This window comes from Genypterus blacodes, unplaced genomic scaffold, assembly GCF_046128005.1.
Source record: "Genypterus blacodes isolate CSIRO-AG114 ecotype Tasmania unplaced genomic scaffold, CSIRO-AGI_Gbla_v1 ptg000105l_1, whole genome shotgun sequence".
NCBI lineage: Eukaryota > Metazoa > Chordata > Actinopteri > Ophidiiformes > Ophidiidae > Genypterus > Genypterus blacodes.
This window is the reverse complement of record NW_027466909.1, coordinates 1,797,501-1,814,244: the sequence shown is the minus strand read 5'-3', so window position 1 is coordinate 1,814,244 and position 16,744 is coordinate 1,797,501. Positions and strand designations below refer to the sequence as shown.

The 16,744-nt window shown below is 39.9% G+C and overlaps 2 protein-coding genes and 1 long non-coding RNA gene across 3 annotated transcripts; 2 read left to right on the top strand and 1 right to left on the bottom strand.

Annotated features, from left to right (window-relative positions):
• Positions 1–3,906: 3,906 nt before the first annotated feature.
• LOC143008483 (myelin and lymphocyte protein-like) lies at positions 3,907–9,552 on the top strand. Its single transcript, XM_076160268.1, has 4 exons — positions 3,907–4,206; positions 7,454–7,618; positions 7,795–7,935; positions 8,173–9,552. The coding sequence occupies exons 1-4, from the start codon at positions 4,120–4,122 to the stop codon at positions 8,245–8,247; spliced, it is 468 nt and encodes a 155-aa protein (XP_076016383.1). The 5' UTR covers positions 3,907–4,119; the 3' UTR covers positions 8,248–9,552.
• An 846-nt stretch (positions 9,553–10,398) lies between these two features.
• LOC143008548 (myelin and lymphocyte protein-like) lies at positions 10,399–15,019 on the top strand. Its single transcript, XM_076160362.1, has 4 exons — positions 10,399–10,682; positions 13,938–14,105; positions 14,195–14,317; positions 14,700–15,019. Exons 1-4 carry the CDS (start codon positions 10,590–10,592, stop codon positions 14,772–14,774), a joined length of 459 nt encoding a protein of 152 aa, XP_076016477.1. The 5' UTR covers positions 10,399–10,589; the 3' UTR covers positions 14,775–15,019.
• On the bottom strand, positions 14,933–15,646 carry LOC143008549 (uncharacterized). The gene is made up of 2 exons (XR_012964598.1): positions 15,446–15,646; positions 14,933–15,393 (listed from the first exon to the last, which is right to left on the bottom strand). It is a non-coding gene; the product is annotated as an uncharacterized LOC143008549 (long non-coding RNA).
• Between the last annotated feature and the right edge of the window lie 1,098 nt (positions 15,647–16,744).

The following is a 16,744-nucleotide window of genomic DNA, read 5'->3' as shown; positions in this document are numbered from 1 at the left end:
TTGTTAAATATTATATAAAGTGATAATTCCTCACATCATCCATATCCCATCTGCACAACCTCAACTCAACTTCCCCTATACACACACACACACACACACACACACACACACACAGCCTTTCTTCAGCTCAGTGTTTGCTTGTAAATAATATGGTTGTCGTTCCTGTATATCCACATTCCATCCTGTGTATCCCACTACACAAACAACCAGCTCTGGCCGGTTGCCTTGGTAATGCCCATGGTGACCATTGAGCGTTGTCCAGTGTTGAGATGATTAAAGCGTTTTACCGTCACCGACACAGGAGATCTTAAGATGTTGATAGTAAATGTCATCATTAAAATGGTCAATAGAAACACACAAAGGGCCAAAAGATGCTACACAAAATAGTAATAATGTAAAACGAATGTAAATCTTGTTGCAGTCCCATGCAAGTGAACACAGCTGCAGGTCAGCATTCTGTCCATTGTCTGGTGTATTGGAATGAAACCTGTCCACTGACACCTGCACAAAAAGCCCAACATGGCGGTTATTATATCCTGCAAAAGTTGAGACATTCTCGCCCAGTTCTCAAGAGTTTTGCTGCCCCAGAACAATTGTGTCTGAGGAAGAGGAGGGGAGGGGGGGAGAGCCGGCGAGTACCAGTTGAGCAAGATCGGCGTTTCCAGGGGGGTCAAGTGTCACTGCTGCACAGGAAAGCTGATCCAGGAGACAGAGTAGTGATTTTCCCTCCTTACTGAACAAATGCACAACAATGCAAGATGTGTACAGTAAAATATGGAAAATGCTGAAATCCCATTCAAGATCAACATCCATAATGATAAGGGTCACTTGCTTACGCGTGATACTATTAGGGATCGAATAGATCAAAAATCCATTATAAAGCAGCGCTGCCAGTTTGATATCAGACTGCATGCCTTTGAAGGGATAACTTCCTGTTTGTCCTTCAGCACAATACTGAAGAAAACGATTCCCATTGCTGCTGCCAAGAATGTGAAGTCACTTCCTCTTCTGGTTCCTCAGTGTTTAAATCAGAAAACAGAAAAGTATTTATAAGTGGATACAGGCTGAATCAGTAGATTTTTTTTTTTTTTTTTTTTTTTTTTTTTTAATTAGCCATGTCAGGTGTGCTGGATGACATCATTATTGCACAGCATCCCTAACCTTTTCTCCATTGTGATTTTGGCGTTTCAGACCTTTAGTGGTGCAGAACAGAGCAGAGCTTCTAAACACACTTCACTGACCTCAGCAGACACACTCACAGATTTAAATTGTTAACTGATGGTGTGTCAGCATCGGCACAAGAAAGCGTTTGTTTGTCACAGATTGAGATGTCCTCAGTTTAGGCTAAATAAAAGCTCCTCTTCGAAAAGGACTCATCTAAATGACTTCAGTATATGAGCTGGAAAAGTAATAAACCAGAATTCAATCATTATGGTCATGAATCTATGTTTGTCTTCACTACTCTGGTATGTAGCAGTCATTGTGTCAGGATTTACTACATACAGATTTAACAGTATGAGTCATTCTCTACTTGACAGATTATGTGTAATCTGAGGCGGTGACGCACAAACGTGAAACCACCGCCTGAAAGAGAATGAAATGATGTCAGGTGACAAAAAGTGACGATATTTACATTCATGCATTTGGTTTAGTGACTGAATTGAAGGATTATTCTTTCTGTTCTTACTGTAGATATTGATCACCCCAGTCTCTGCAATGGCTTTAATGTATATTTATGAGTTGTCATGAGACTGTTGAGCAAGATAGTAAGTAATTTTATGGCGTTACAATGTAAACATGACTCCTTTCATGTGCTCTGTGCCTTTGATTGATTGGTGATTATGAAATGATTTTGTTTGTTGTGTGTGTCTGGTCTTTTCTGACAACACCAACATGGAGATCATTTTTTCCCCCGGTTTGATTGGTATTGTATTGAGACAGATGGAGATAAAGAACCTGAATGAAGTCATACAGGTTTTGTATGTTATGCTGCGTCTTAATCCCTTAGCGTGGAAACCATCACTCAATGTTTGCCAGGCTGACAAAGGAAAACACTTGGAGACAAAAGCACAACCAGATTCATCTTTTATGTCACCAATTGATGGACCTTTGTCATGTTGGATACAAACAACAGAGGAAATGTTTCTAACACAATTTGAAAGGATTTTCCCAAAGATGTTTTTTTTCTCCCTTTGATTTCTTTATAGAGATTATTATGGATTGGATTAGATTTGGATTAGTTTTGTTTTGGGATTTATCAGAAATCAGAAAACAAAACATATATATAACTTCTATAACAATACTGTCGTGTTTCTGCTTAGCATTATATCTAATTACTCAATTGCAGTTTGAAGGGATTCTTTATGAAAGCAGGTGGAAAACTACTGCAATGTAATAGGTAATAATCTCTCTCTCTTTCTCTCCCTCCCTACCTCCTCCCCCCTCAATCTCCCCCTCCCTTCCTCTCTTTCCCTCACTTGCGCTCCCCCCCTCCTTCCTCCCTCTCTTCCTCCCCCCTCCCTGCCCCCCTCTCTCTCTCCGTTTATTTCAGCTCTGAAGTTTAGAGTTTCAATAGAAACTGATGAACAAACATCTTTTACCAAGCAGGAATTTACTTCAGTTCAAGTGGGGCTCACACACGCACACAAGCACGCGCACACACCCACCCACCCACATCAGCCATATACTATATGTCAGAGCCATGAAAGTCTCTAACTACTGTTAAAAAAGGGCCAAGAGGAATTCATCCCATGTCGGACAGGAAGCAATAAAACTAAAAACAGGTAACTGTCAGAACGTCACTTTCATCAGTTTAGATCTGAAAGTAATTGGAGTTCAACAGCCTGAATTTCCTTTTTTTACTTGGCTTCAGCAGCACCCGCATCTCTAATCACCTTCCCATCTCATATAGACCAAGTCAAACCATCGACTCCAGTTTTTCTCATCACCATCTCATCCCTTTGACCCTATATCCTATTAAGCATCCCTGCACCATAATCTGCACCCAATTTATCCCGCTATCCTCTCATCCCACCATTTTCCTCCCTCATTCCATTTTACACTCACTGCCTCCCTCTCTACTGGCCGAAGACATTGCTGAGAGACAATAACCCCCATCCTTCGTCTCCTAGACAACCAGCCGATCCACGGACGATGCCATTATTGAATGCCTTCATGAATGAATTGTTGGGGCAGGGGGTAGAGACTGAGCGAGCCTATACAGGTGACACACATTCAGCCCCAAACCACTTCAACCTTATTTCAATCATTTGATTCAATGAACCGGCATCGCAGGCAAACACTGATTCAGCCGTACAGAGTGGGTAAGAAACTAAATTTCAGCGGCGGTTCAAAGACCTGGAGAACTGGTTCACATGCCAAATTTACTAAAACCAAGCCATGCAAATTTTCTGAAACTCATTGGAATATGAAAATGTAGTAACTGTGGCACAAGCAGAGAGAGAGAGAGAGAGAGAGAGAGAGAGAGAGAGAGAGAGAGAGAGAGAGAGAGAGAGAGAGAGAGAGAGAGAGAGAGAGCTTTTATTTCTACATAAATACAGACTAAGCACATTTTTTTCAAAGCTTTGTTTCTTCATAATAAACCCTAAACACACAAGAGTCAGCCAACAGTCAAAACTGAGCAATTATACACCAACTAACAGGTGTCATGTGCTGTCTTATCAGCTGTTATAAAGTGATGTCTGCTGCAGTTCCATTAGTATTGGCACTGCCCTAAGTCTTAAGTTTGTATGTGGGAATGTACACATGCCCACATACAAACACTGACATTGAATGAGAACACAGACAAACCCATTGAAAACTCTCTCACTCTCTCACACACATGCACACACACACAAACACACACTCACACACCCCTCTGCACAAACACTAAAAACACTTGTCAAACTGGTATTTCCATGGCAGAGAAACAAGAGATAAAATAGCAAGTAGAGGAATGATGGGTAGGAGGAGAGGGAGTGGACAAGAGACATAGAGGAGTTTGTGGGAGAAAGAGAGCGAGAGAGAGACAGAGACCAGCCTTTAAAAAGCAGATTACGAGGTTACACATCTCATTCTAGAGAGTAGCGCACACACAGACACACATTATTCTGGCCTGGTATGGCTTCCACCACCTCTACCGATGTTCTGCCCGCAGGCTGCAGGATCTTCACCACAGTTCCTGATCTCTGCTTCTTACCAGAGTTTGTGAGTTTCTTATTTATTCATTTGCACTGAGCGTCTAACAGTTTTTTGACTCTTTTGTTCCTCTATGCATTCTTGAAGTGTGTCAAACTTAATAAGATTTTATTTATTTCTATTTTGTGTGTCCTGTTCTCCCATGAAGTTTTAATTATAATTGCTCCATTGAATCAAGTCTCTTTTACATTTACATTTAATTTGGCTCTTATCTAGAGCGACACACATCATTAAAGTGAGTTACACCTAGTTAGAAGAAGAGCCAACTAACTATTAAGATTCAAAGAAGCGATAAGTTTGGTTTGGTCAAGACAGACATAAACAGAGATAAACTGATTAGAATTTGAGATAATGGAATCTAATCTGACCGTACATAAAATTAGACTGTTGTGTACATAGGAGAAGAATATTGGCCAAACATGTTGGCATGGCAACAGGGGACAGTAGCAAGTGACAAAGAGATGGAATTTTCCCATTATTATCATTATTGAAGGAACATAACAAAGGTCATTGTGTTTTTGCAATAACCCAAAAATGCAGACTGTAGATGGGATATCGGAGAAATCGGAGCCATTTGCTTGCTCTAAAGATTAGATCTCGGACAAAAAAGTGGAAAGGCATTTTTAGCAGAACTGGTGTAAACCATCTCCATAAACCATCAACAAACAAACTTGTATTGCTGGCTTTGGTGTTTTTTTGTTGGCTGCTGGCCAAAAAAAAACAGCAAAACGATCTTAAGAGGAAACACCCAAACCCTCTGCTTTAAGCACGGACACCTGCCAACAACAGAAAGACTTTTAATGTTTATAGTGAACTTTATTTTGTTGTCTGGATACGTACTAAGACAATAGGAGCTATAGTCATATATACTCATAGATGTGGTTGGCTCGTTGACGTTGGCTGTAAACATCCATGTTGATTTTGGATCATTAGAAACTACATGGATTGCATTGCTTTTGGTCATTCCCATACATTGTGCCAGGAGGAGATGTGCTCTATTATGGTTTTGTTAATATCAAGCCAAAGAATTTGAGGTCAGCACACAGAGGGAGACAGAGACAGGATGGAAGCCAAACAGCTCCTTGGAGATGCATGACAGCAATACACATACACGCCTGGGCCAAATATGCCTGATATACAGTCATATGGTCATGTCCATTACATTCAATTCTAAGCAATCAGACACAATCTAATCCCTTCACCACACATATTTACAGTATGGAACTTAACTTGTTGCCACGCCCTTTGTAACATACCTTTGCTCTGACTTTGATCCCAACTTGAAACTACACATCATATAACAGTTAAATTGGTTCAGACTCTGTATACGTTGATGATTGGCCAAATTCAAACATCATATAAGCATTAAAACGTCTAGAAATGTGAATAAAAATTGCTTCACACAACAGTATCTATCAGTGAAATCGACTTGTTTGAGAATGTAAAGTCTCAGGAAAGGTTTCCTACAACCAACAAATCCTGGAAAATGGAACTGAATACTTTTTGAAAACTAATTCTAGTTATCTTGAAAGGCATTTCGTAATCTAGTATCTATGGCACTTGATTGGATTATAATGAGAAAAGTAAGACATTATAAATTATATCAAAGTCTCTTTACCTGAAATGAATGTGACCAGATAATGTTCCTAAGGGACGGAGATGGATGGAATAGCATGATATAGGAAAAACGATATACGAGATAAAGGTGGAAAGTAATGTTTGCTAATACTCATACATGTGATAGCTGTAAGTGATAGGCTGTAGTGCGGCGTGATCGTAGTAATGCGCCGTTGCTTTAGGTGTTTGCGCTTCACCATATCATGTGTTCTCCTACCTAGGTGCCTGAGGTTGTTTCATTTTTCAGCTATTTGATACATTTTCCCATTCAAAGTAAAAGTAACTAAAAGTAAATAACTGGTACATTGGTTTAACGCGTCCGTTGCTTTAGTCATTCCAAACTCAGGGTGTGGTACATTCTTTAGTTGTGGTCACCGCAGGCTGAATCTTGGTTGCCAGGTTGAAAACGCAACAACAAACAGATCTGAATAGATGGCCGTGACTTTCTATTGGCAGTGTTTACACATTAGATTAAGGGAAAACTGACTTCACCGCATATTTAAAATTTCTGAACCATGACATGTGCAACGGGTTCATTTTGCTAATGTGTGTGTTTTTCCTGCCACCTTAAGAGTACGGTTAAGTTTTCAGTTAGTTTGTTACCTCTTATTCTACTCTACAGATGAATACTAGTTTCAACTTTAAAAACCCCCAAACAATGGAACTGGTAACTGAATTGAATTGTATAAGCTTTCATGAAAATTAAAATGCTACCACAGTATGTGTGGCTTGAGTGTTAGCATAGTAGAGATCCGTGCTATGCTAACATTCTGCATTAGCTATGTTCCGGCCTACAAATTAAATAACTTGGAGGCTGGTTGAATTGGGACATTGAACAAAATCAGTTTTCTTTAAATTCAGGGGTGCAGTCAAGCTCTTTAGATAAACTTAACCGGTAGGAAATTACTCCAGAAAGTCATCAAACCCTAGCGAGGTAGAAGCTAGCTAGCTAGCTAGCACAAGTGCCTCCGATTGTGTGGCTTCTGTGTTTCTTTATTTGGCCTCAATTACAACAACTTTACCAGAGAAAGTGAGCAGTGTGTTTCCTAGAGCAAACAAAGATGCTGGAGCCCATTTGCTGTCAATATTTCCTGCTATTGTTAAATCCTGGCTGCTCATGTAACTCAGTTTACAGTGGCCAGCTCTCTCCACTCTAAAAATGAATACATTTTTAAAGATATAAGATATAATGACATAAGATGTGTTTTCTTCCATATAGTTCCCGCTAGTCTGACTGAGTGAGGCCCTGACGATGAATAATCTTTATCTGGGCAACCATACAAACTCAAAACAAACTCCTTGGCAGTAATCACATGTAAAATAAGACTTTACAAGCCAATAAGATGGTGTGACTGTGAACGTGGAGCCAGTAAATGTGTGTAGTTTCATGCATTTATTGCTGCTGTGCCTCACTGTGTCGTATGCCAAACATTGTGTCATTTTTGAAGAATTGTACATGTCAAACATCAATTGTAGGAGGTTCGTGCCCTATCAAATGCCAAAGGCTGATTTAACCTCAATGTTTGTCAAGGGAGGACACAGGAAAGCTGAGTGAAAACACTGTAGTGCAGCAACAGAGAGTCTGTGTTCATGAAGTGTAAGCTCTCTCTCTCTCTCTCTCTCTCTCTCTCTCTCTCAGGTTTTCGGTGGTTTGGTTTGGATCTTGGTGGCGTCGACTCGAGTCTACCCCGACAACCCCCTGGGATGGGTGATGTTCGTCTCCGTCTTCTGTTTCGTCATGACAACGCTCTGGATCTTCATCTTTCTGTGTGGAGCCAATCAGAGCAGCATCTGGCCCACCCTGGTTAGACATATTTCTGATTGGCTCCTTACTTATATTTGATGATGATTGATTGATAAACAGATAGCTTTCCCCCCTCTGTTTCCTATAACTCACTCCATCTTCCCTTCCTTCCTCATCTCTCTATCTCTATCTCATCCTTCCCTCTTTCAAATCTTCCCTCCTTCCCCTCTCTGCAGGATGTAGCGTATCATTTCATTGCTGCGGTTTTCTACCTCAGCGCCTCAGTAGCTCTGGCTTACATCACTTTCGTCAGGGGCCGGGCTACGCTTCAACCCGCTGAACTGTTAAAAAACTACCGACTGGATATTGCTGCAGTGGTAAGTCCACACACACACACCCTGAGCTGTCATTAATCCAAGAAAATAAACTTTTTTGAATGCAGTTTGGTGAATTAGGTGTGTTGTATGGAATTACAGCAAATTTAGATTTTGTACTGAAACAAATGCCATTACCATCTAATTACTTCACCTTGATAATCTACCCAGAGCAGGTCTCTCTTTACATAACCAATGCAAAATCTCTCTCTCTCTGTCTCTCTCTCTCGCCCTGTCCAGGTGATGTCCTATGTGGCGACGCTTCTCTACTTCATCCATGCCATTTTGTCTGGCATACGATGGAGGAGGTCCTAAGAAACACAGAACCAACTGACACTAACTAAGAACAAGAAGACTAAAAGAGAAACAAGCTTGTATTGGACCAATATGAGATTTTTTTTATTCTATTCTTATTTCAAATGTTTGCAAAAGCAGCCTGCTGTCAAACCAAAGGGTCTCCCCACAAATGAAATAGTGGAAGAAAAAGTTGTTCTTGTTCATTGGTTTTGTACAAAAGGAATTTGCTATAAAACACTATGGTGCTGGTTTGGTCAGAAGTTAAAATAAGTTATCAAAAGGAAATACAGAGGGAAAGATGAATATGTGTATAATCAACTCACAGATGCAATTATGCAATTATATACATGGGTACTAACAGTTTGTATGGGCTTTAGTCAAAAGTTTAATACAAAAGAAAACTTCAGTTGTCAAGTTAACACATTCAGAAGAGAACACAGATCTGATTGCTGGTCACCATAGCGATCCACCAAAGCCCTCACTACTTTAAGTTACTAAGGTTTAATGGGTCACCAAGTGTAAAATAGAGGACTTTGTGTATGAAATTACATTACATTACATTACGAGCATTTGGCAGACGCTTTTATCCAAAGCGACTTACATTACATTACCACCCTACGCAGAGGGGGGAGCAATTGAGGGTTCGGTGCCTTGCTCAGGGGCACCTCGGCAGGGGCTCGAACCGGCAACCCTGCGGTTCCCAAGCGGAAGCACTACCCACTGAGCCACTGCCTCCCTGAAATGTGGTCTGTGCTGCGAAACCAAGAAATACCTTAATTCATTTTATCCAGGAGGTGACCGATTCATTTGGTGCCCAATAACTTCTTGGCTTAACATCACTCAACATTGTGTAATTCTACATTCATATCAATTTATGAATTGGACATGTCCCAAAAACTTTAAGACAGGGTTCAGTGCCTGTTTAAACCCCTTTAAGCACTAATCTAAAGGTCAAACAAAATATATAAAATAATAAATAGTTCCTCCATAGCTGAAGTAATATGACTTTACACTATCATCGCTAGACATTCAGAAAGATGAATCATTTAAAGTATAAACAAGTATAATTTGTCAAGATCATCATGTTGATTTCCTCGGTGTTTACAATAGACAGATGTAAATGTACCACCACACCTCTTTTATTACATTACAGTCCAATTATCATTTTGTTTCAGATTTGATGATCAGAGAAAGTTTTGTTTTTTAAGTATGGCATGATTTTACCCATCGCATTGTTCTGAGAATTTCCAGAGATTTCAAAATGTAAATATTTAAATGACTTTTTTGAATCTATAATATGAATTAAATATATTGGATATCCAACCACCTGCAGGACAGTTTATTAGGTGTGTTTCTGTGTGTTCTGACATGAATGGCCAACAGGGGACAGTCTATTCCAAACAATGATCCTGAATCAACAATCATCTCTCTCTCTCTCTCTCTCTCTCTCTCTCTCTCTCTCTCTCTCTCTCTCTCTCTGTGTCTCTCAAAATCTGCACTTCTATAAAAACAAACATTATGTTGTATTATTCTTGCTCACCAGGCAATGGATCCTTTTTCATATTGACCAGAAGCTTTATTGTAGTGACGCTGGTCATAATGTAAACATTGCACATAAAGGGCCTTTCTTATCACTGCACAGTTACAGAGTGTTGTTCCTACTATTGCACTTTTTCTACCTACTCACTTCAACTACAAAAACACTCAATGTCCCTAATTATAGTAGCATAAAAGTCAAACATCACATTTTGTTTTTCTTGCATTCCATCAATTCATGGAATACATCCACCTTGCACCAGCATGTCAAATGAAAAAAAGTATATTATATTATATTATAAGTATAATATTATTAAATATTTTACACAGGTGTTAAAGGTCTGTTTGTTTTCGCTAAATCCCGGTGGCCAAATATATGAATATCTCTGTTTTGAATTAAACGGCGGTAAGTATCCTGGGTGTTACAAATACAAATGGAAGGTGCTATGCTATAATCAACTTCCCAACCGCAAAGACCACAAAATGTAAAAACTGTGTCTTGGGGCCAGAATGAAGCCCATTCAGGTGCGTGGATTTTGTTACAGCCCCTGGCTACACATTTCCTCTTTGGGTTGTTTCAAAATAACCCATTAAACCCATTAAAGAGCAAGTTGCCTTTGGGTGCTGTAGGTAAAGGGTGTGTCTGCTTTACTGATGCAGGGAGCTGCTGTGGGAAGAGCCCTCACTCTAAACCCCGCCACAATAGCAGAACGGGTTTGTCCGCCAACTTATCTTTCTTATAAGGCTCAGTAACACCTGCTGCTGCTCCGTTAGTTCAGAGGAGGGAGCAGGTCGCTCGACACTGGGACAAAGAACCGGCAGAGATGGCAGCAACTACTGCTCAGCCTTTGGGGAACCTGCCCAGTGGACTTGGGATATGCACCACGGCCCCGGATATATTCTACCTGCCTGAGATGGTGAGTGGAGCTCAGAGAGGAATGAAGCATTTGACCCCAACATACTAAATGGATATTCGTTCTAATTTTGTGTAGAATTGTTTTGGGTCAAATTGAACTCCCATAAATTGTGCGGCTCATTCTTAAGATAATTTAAGATCAGGCAAAAGGTTTGAAAATAAGCTGTCATCGAAAAGGAAAAACCACCTTGGCTGTTTATAATAGACAAAAAAGTCAATAAAATGTTTGAGTGACAAAGCAGAAACACAATTACTGTTTGGCACATTTATCTTTTACAATTTAGAAAATTACAACTAATTTTTACTCATAAGGACACATTGCAATTTATAAAATGAATAAAATATTTCTGTTGCCGCATCCACTGCCTACAAAGCTCCGAATGTACAGGCTGGAGCTCCTCAATTTGTTCTTCCTATTTAGCTTTTTTATTTTAGTGGACAAGCAACAACGAATGCTTGAATTGTGAAAACGTACCCCTGCAGGTTCACCTCATGAACAAGGTGCACCCAACGCTTTCACAGCTCACATTTCACTCATATTGTATCTGTGCCACTAATCTAAACAAGAATGGGGCCAACACTTCTTTACGTGAATGATGACAAAAGACACAGACAGCTCATGTATCTAATAGAGAAAGTAACTGTACTGGAAAAGGCACTTGGGTGTTAAATCGGCCTAATCCGTTCTGTGTCTTCAGCTGTATTTATCAAGGGAAGTGCTGTGATGGAGATGTAATCTCTATGTCATTGGTGTTTAGTATGTTGAAGGTTTAGCATCGAAAACAGACTTTTTACACATTGCTCTGGGTATACAGTATGTCGCTTGCACCCATGTTGTCCCTGCTAATCCGTCCTGCGTAGCTGCTGACAACGGGTGTAACAGTTGCTTGAGGACACCTATTGCCTTTATTGTTGATTCTATATAAAATAAAAACACCAGTATTTACCATGTATCTACCTGAGACCAGAGTTAGGCACTGCAGAGGAAATTTAGTCTTGAAGGCCGAAGCAGAGACTAAATGAACTGGTATGAAAGATGTTGTGTACTTGCATTAATATTCCTCCATTTTTATCGTACATATGGATTAGAGGTGAACTGACTTTTTCCCTCCTCTTATCTGTGACCCGTAGGAATTGCAACACTTGGCCTCAGATAGCAGGTTTCGCCCACAGATTACAGTGACCTGTAATTCACACAAATAATGAAACCACATTTTCTTTCACAATAGAGGGCAGTAAGATTACAGCAGAGAACCAAAATGATTTTTACTGCCACAGAACTGAACGAAGCACATAAGGCTCCTTTACTGAAGAGGTTGATCTCTCATTGTTTAGTTGTTTTGTAGTGTACGATATTGGAAAAGTCAGGGGGTTTGAGAATCTAAAGCTGTAGCTGGAACGACCTGCAATGTTGTCAAATATCTGCTGGAGCTTTATGGTTATTCTGTGCCTCTACTGGGCTGCTGATTTATTAAATTAGTCTAACTATGTAGATCAAATCTTTTTATAAAGCTTTACGCAAACCTGGAGTATTTTAAAGTTAACACATCATTGGTTATGTAAAAAACTAATTTAAAAAAAAGAAGACGCTGCAAACCCTTTCTAACTGACTGTGATCAAATGTAAATTGCTAAAAACAAAAGAATATTAAGGAAAAGATATTTATATATTTATATTGTATCTAAATTTCAAGTCAGTTAGATATAAATCAGCCAAGACAAGAATAATATTGTTATTGGTTCAATGATCAACTAGCCTCACAAAACATACATGACCAAAATTTGTCAAACTCAACAAAGTAAGCACTGATTACTGGCTTAGTACCTGCTAAGTCCTCCAACTACTTGTATACACTCTTGAAAACACTGTGGCTAATAATTTGAAGTCTACCGTCGCCCTGGATCTATTTGGTGTCCAAGTGATGGTGTCAGTTTCCTGCTTGTGTAGAGCCGAGCTGTGTGGATGAGTGTTATCTTGCATCGTCCTCACCGCAGGCTGCAGTATCTCATCTCAGTACTTCAGGGCGTTTTGCTGCATAGCTGAAACATTAAATGCGCTTTTGTCCGAGAACAATTCAGACTGTGCCGACAGTTACTTGTCTATCTGCTCAGGCTGGTATTATTGGGCAAACTCAAACTGTTCTATAAAGCATCCCAGGATCTCATACTATGCCAGGTCAGATCTAGAGAGTTTAGACAAGGCTGTTATTGCTTCCGTGACTCCAGTGTGGGCTCGTGTTGTTACCAAGCAGGCAGTCCAGGTAATGTTTGAGCCAATAACACAGACGACCTATTCAACTCTGTCATAGTCAAAATAATGGTGGGTTTAACTGAAATACGAGAACCATCTGTGAGATGCCTTTAGGACTGAAAGGGGTTTAGAATCAGGAAATCAAGAATGGAATGGACCTAGTTCACTGCTCTGACTGAACAGATATAACAGAATATGCAATCATTTACATAAATTGCTTTACTATTGTATTACTTCCTGGATTAAAGGATTTCCCTGCAGGTCATGGGTCATTTGGGGGCAAATATTCCACCTAAGGAGGGGAAACCAAGAGTATCAAAACACATTTCTGCCACTGGTAGGATTTCATGTCTTCAGGGTGTGACCGCGCTGCAAGAAATGTCCATCTTAGCAAGACACTTCAGCTCAACTACAATGTTCAGTGACTTGCTGAAGTGGATGTTGTTTTCAGCGTGGGATAAACTGTAAAAGCAGTAAAACTGTCTGCCAACTAAAAAGGGGCTAAAACAGAAAAGAGAGGAAGTAGAGGAGAAGAGAGAAGAAATGAAGAGAAGGTGGGGCCGTGTGTAAAGTAAGATTTGACTTAAACAATCAGGGGTTTGGTTCCTATTTTAGTGACCCAGATAGGGCCAATGTACAGTCAAATCTAATTAGTTCATCTTTAATAAATGAACATATATGCTCCTATTTAAATAACATCAGATTAATCGTGAGGCGCAATAATCTTGTTTAGTCAATTTTTTCAATTTTGTATATTTGTTGTCATTTGTTGTCATGTTTGTGAAGTCAAAGCTTGGATAATCTGTTGAAAATGCTGTTATACAATGTGACTGATAGATTTAAGTTTAAGTTTGAGGGGCGTTTGTGGTTGAACTATGGACAACAGAATCATCTCTGGGCCCAAACTCCATGTAGTTATAGTGGATAAGAATTGCCAAAGCTGAGGAGCATCAACATGGTCAGTCAATAACATGATGACCTCCCCCCCTCCCCTCTGACCTTTCAGGTGTTCGGTGGTTTGGTTTGGATCCTGGTGGCATCGACGAATGTGGAGCCACCGAACCCCCTGGGCTGGGTGATGTTCGTCTCTGTCTTCTGCTTTGTGATGACCCTCCTCTGGATTATCATCTTTTTCCTCGGGGGACACAAGAACAGTTCAGGCTGGGCTGCTGCTGTAAGAGAGAGAGAGAAAGAGAGACAATCGCGGAGACTGTCATTGTCCTTGGCCGTTGCGTAATATATTGTGTGTGTGTGTGTGTCTAGGATTTTGCTTACCATGGCCTTGCTGCATTATTCTACCTCAGTGCTGCAGTGGATCTGGCGTTCATCACCTTCCTGAAAAAAGGAGGCCCTCTCCGAATCTACCGGATCGACATTGCTGCTGTGGTGAGACGTTCACAGCAGAACATCCATGCAATCATCTGTACTTTGACAAAACAAAATCATGAGGAATCTCACAAAATACAAAAATAAAACTTTTGTCTTGTTTGTTGTTTTCACATAATGTAATTTTGTGAGATTGGACCCAATACTATAGCAGTAAATGATGTAAAATGTCATTGGGCGTGGCCTACATGAAATTTTGATTCTATAAGTTATGGTTCAACAGTTTATAGCCAAAACATAAACATGGTTCATATCCTGAAGCGTATGGAACATCACAGATTTTGAGTAAACATGAGCATAACACCTTCCTTCAAGCCTGTGTTTGTTCTCTGTTAATTTGTGTGCGTGTGTGTGTGTGTCTCTCTCTCTCTGTCTCTCTCAGGTGTTTGCATACTTGGCCACACTCCTCTATTTCATCCACGCCGTCCTCTCGTCCCTCCGATGGAAACACTTCTGAGCAATTCCAAATTTTGACACCTTAAACTTGATTTCATTGGTGTGTTTATGTGTGTGTGTGGTTGGTGGAATATTCCATCAAACTGGATTTAAAAATCTCACTTCATTGCAACATCTTGTGAGTGATCAACTGAGTTGTCTTCTGTAGAGGCCCTGGACACACACACACACACACACACACACACACACACACACACACACACACACACACACACACACACACACACACACACACACACACACACACACACACAGGCCGCATGATTGAGGTCATATAAGAAAAAGAACCAAATAAACAAAGAGGTTTTAATGTAAAATTGTCACAAAGTCTACCAGAGAACAAACTGAACATCATTACACTGAAAATGTTGAAATATAGTCAACATGGCATTTTGTGTTCCAGGTATCTTAAAGTGTGTATTTGCTTTTCTACTATGATCATATGGAGCCTTTAATCATTCATTAAGGTTTGGGGTCATTTTTTTATACGCAGCATGAAACTTTGTAATGTGGTGTAAATGTTCAAACCTGTTAAAAATGTTTTTATGACCATATTGGGCCACTTAGCTTCACAAATAACATTTATATCACCAAACTCTAATTTAATTTGCTCATCAATCCTGTATTATGTTTCTCTGTGATTTTAATGCTTGTCCTCAAATTCATCTAAACACTACTAACACTACATTTTATGGGGATTCTTTTTTAAACTACTGCCCATGATTCTTTTGGCTGTAACACATACAATTAAAACCAACAAATCGTCACATTGACACAGAAGACAGTTAAGTGTTTTGTTTTTTAAAATAAAAGATCTGTGGTTGAAATTTGTATAGTTTTTCCACTTTTGTATCGTCTAGGAACAGATTAAAATGAGATATTTCAACACATTGCGTCCTTGATTTATTAACTGTATTTTCACTTATATTTAATTTGCTTAAAACATGAAGAGGTTAAAAAAAAACATGAAGATATGGAAACATCTTTGATATTTAAACTGTACATCCTGTAAGAGCCCCAGTCTCAGTCAAGCTGCACAATTGTTTTCAGCTCTAGTGGAGTCATGTACTGTATGTCACAATGGAGTTCCATATAGCTGTGTGTAAATATTTACCTTGTTTAATTCAATATTTAACGCTGATAAGCAGGATAAGAGTCCTGAAAGGAGACAGCAGCTGAGGTGCAGAGGTTCAGAAGCAGACGTGTCGTTTGGCAAACAAGTAGTTGTCGCTGAAGGAAAAACAAAGCTCAGAGTTTAGAAGGATTATAGCGGATAAGACAAACCGGCTCTGATGTTTAATGAGTTTGATGGGAGCCTTGAATACCTGTGTTTGAAGAGAAATGTCACTAATACGTCACAATCCCACCAGAAAAGTGTGACACCTCAATTTTACACCACAGTGCAGAGGAGTCATATCTGTGACCTTTGACCTTCATACACTGTAGGTGAGACACAGTCCTGTCCTGGGCTATGGAGCTGAACTACATGATGCTTCATTCTCAGCTGGAGCTCAAGGAAATGGAGCGAAGTCTCCCCCTACTGGTGTATTACAGAACACAAACACTTCACAGAAACAAAAGACGTCTGTGAGCATTAAAGTTTTACAGTAGATCCAGTATGTTTCCCTTCTTCCTGTGTCTCCTGTCTGTCTGTCTGTCTGTGTGTGTGTGTGTGTGTGCAGGTGGCGGGGGCGTGTCTTCCTTCTGATTACCCCTAATTGTTTGCACCTGCTCAGCCTGCACACCTGCCTCTTATCAACCCATCAACCAATTGAATAAAGTGGATTTAGTGGAAACTTGATAAATTGGTTCAGGCTGCAGTTGACACTCACTCATCTGTACACACACACCACAAGAGGCGCAGTCTGGTATCAGCAGTGATGGTGTTTTTATTTCAACTCAGTTTACTGAGGTACATGTCACACAAATGATACCACGCCACATGTATGATCATGTACATGTATGTTCTCC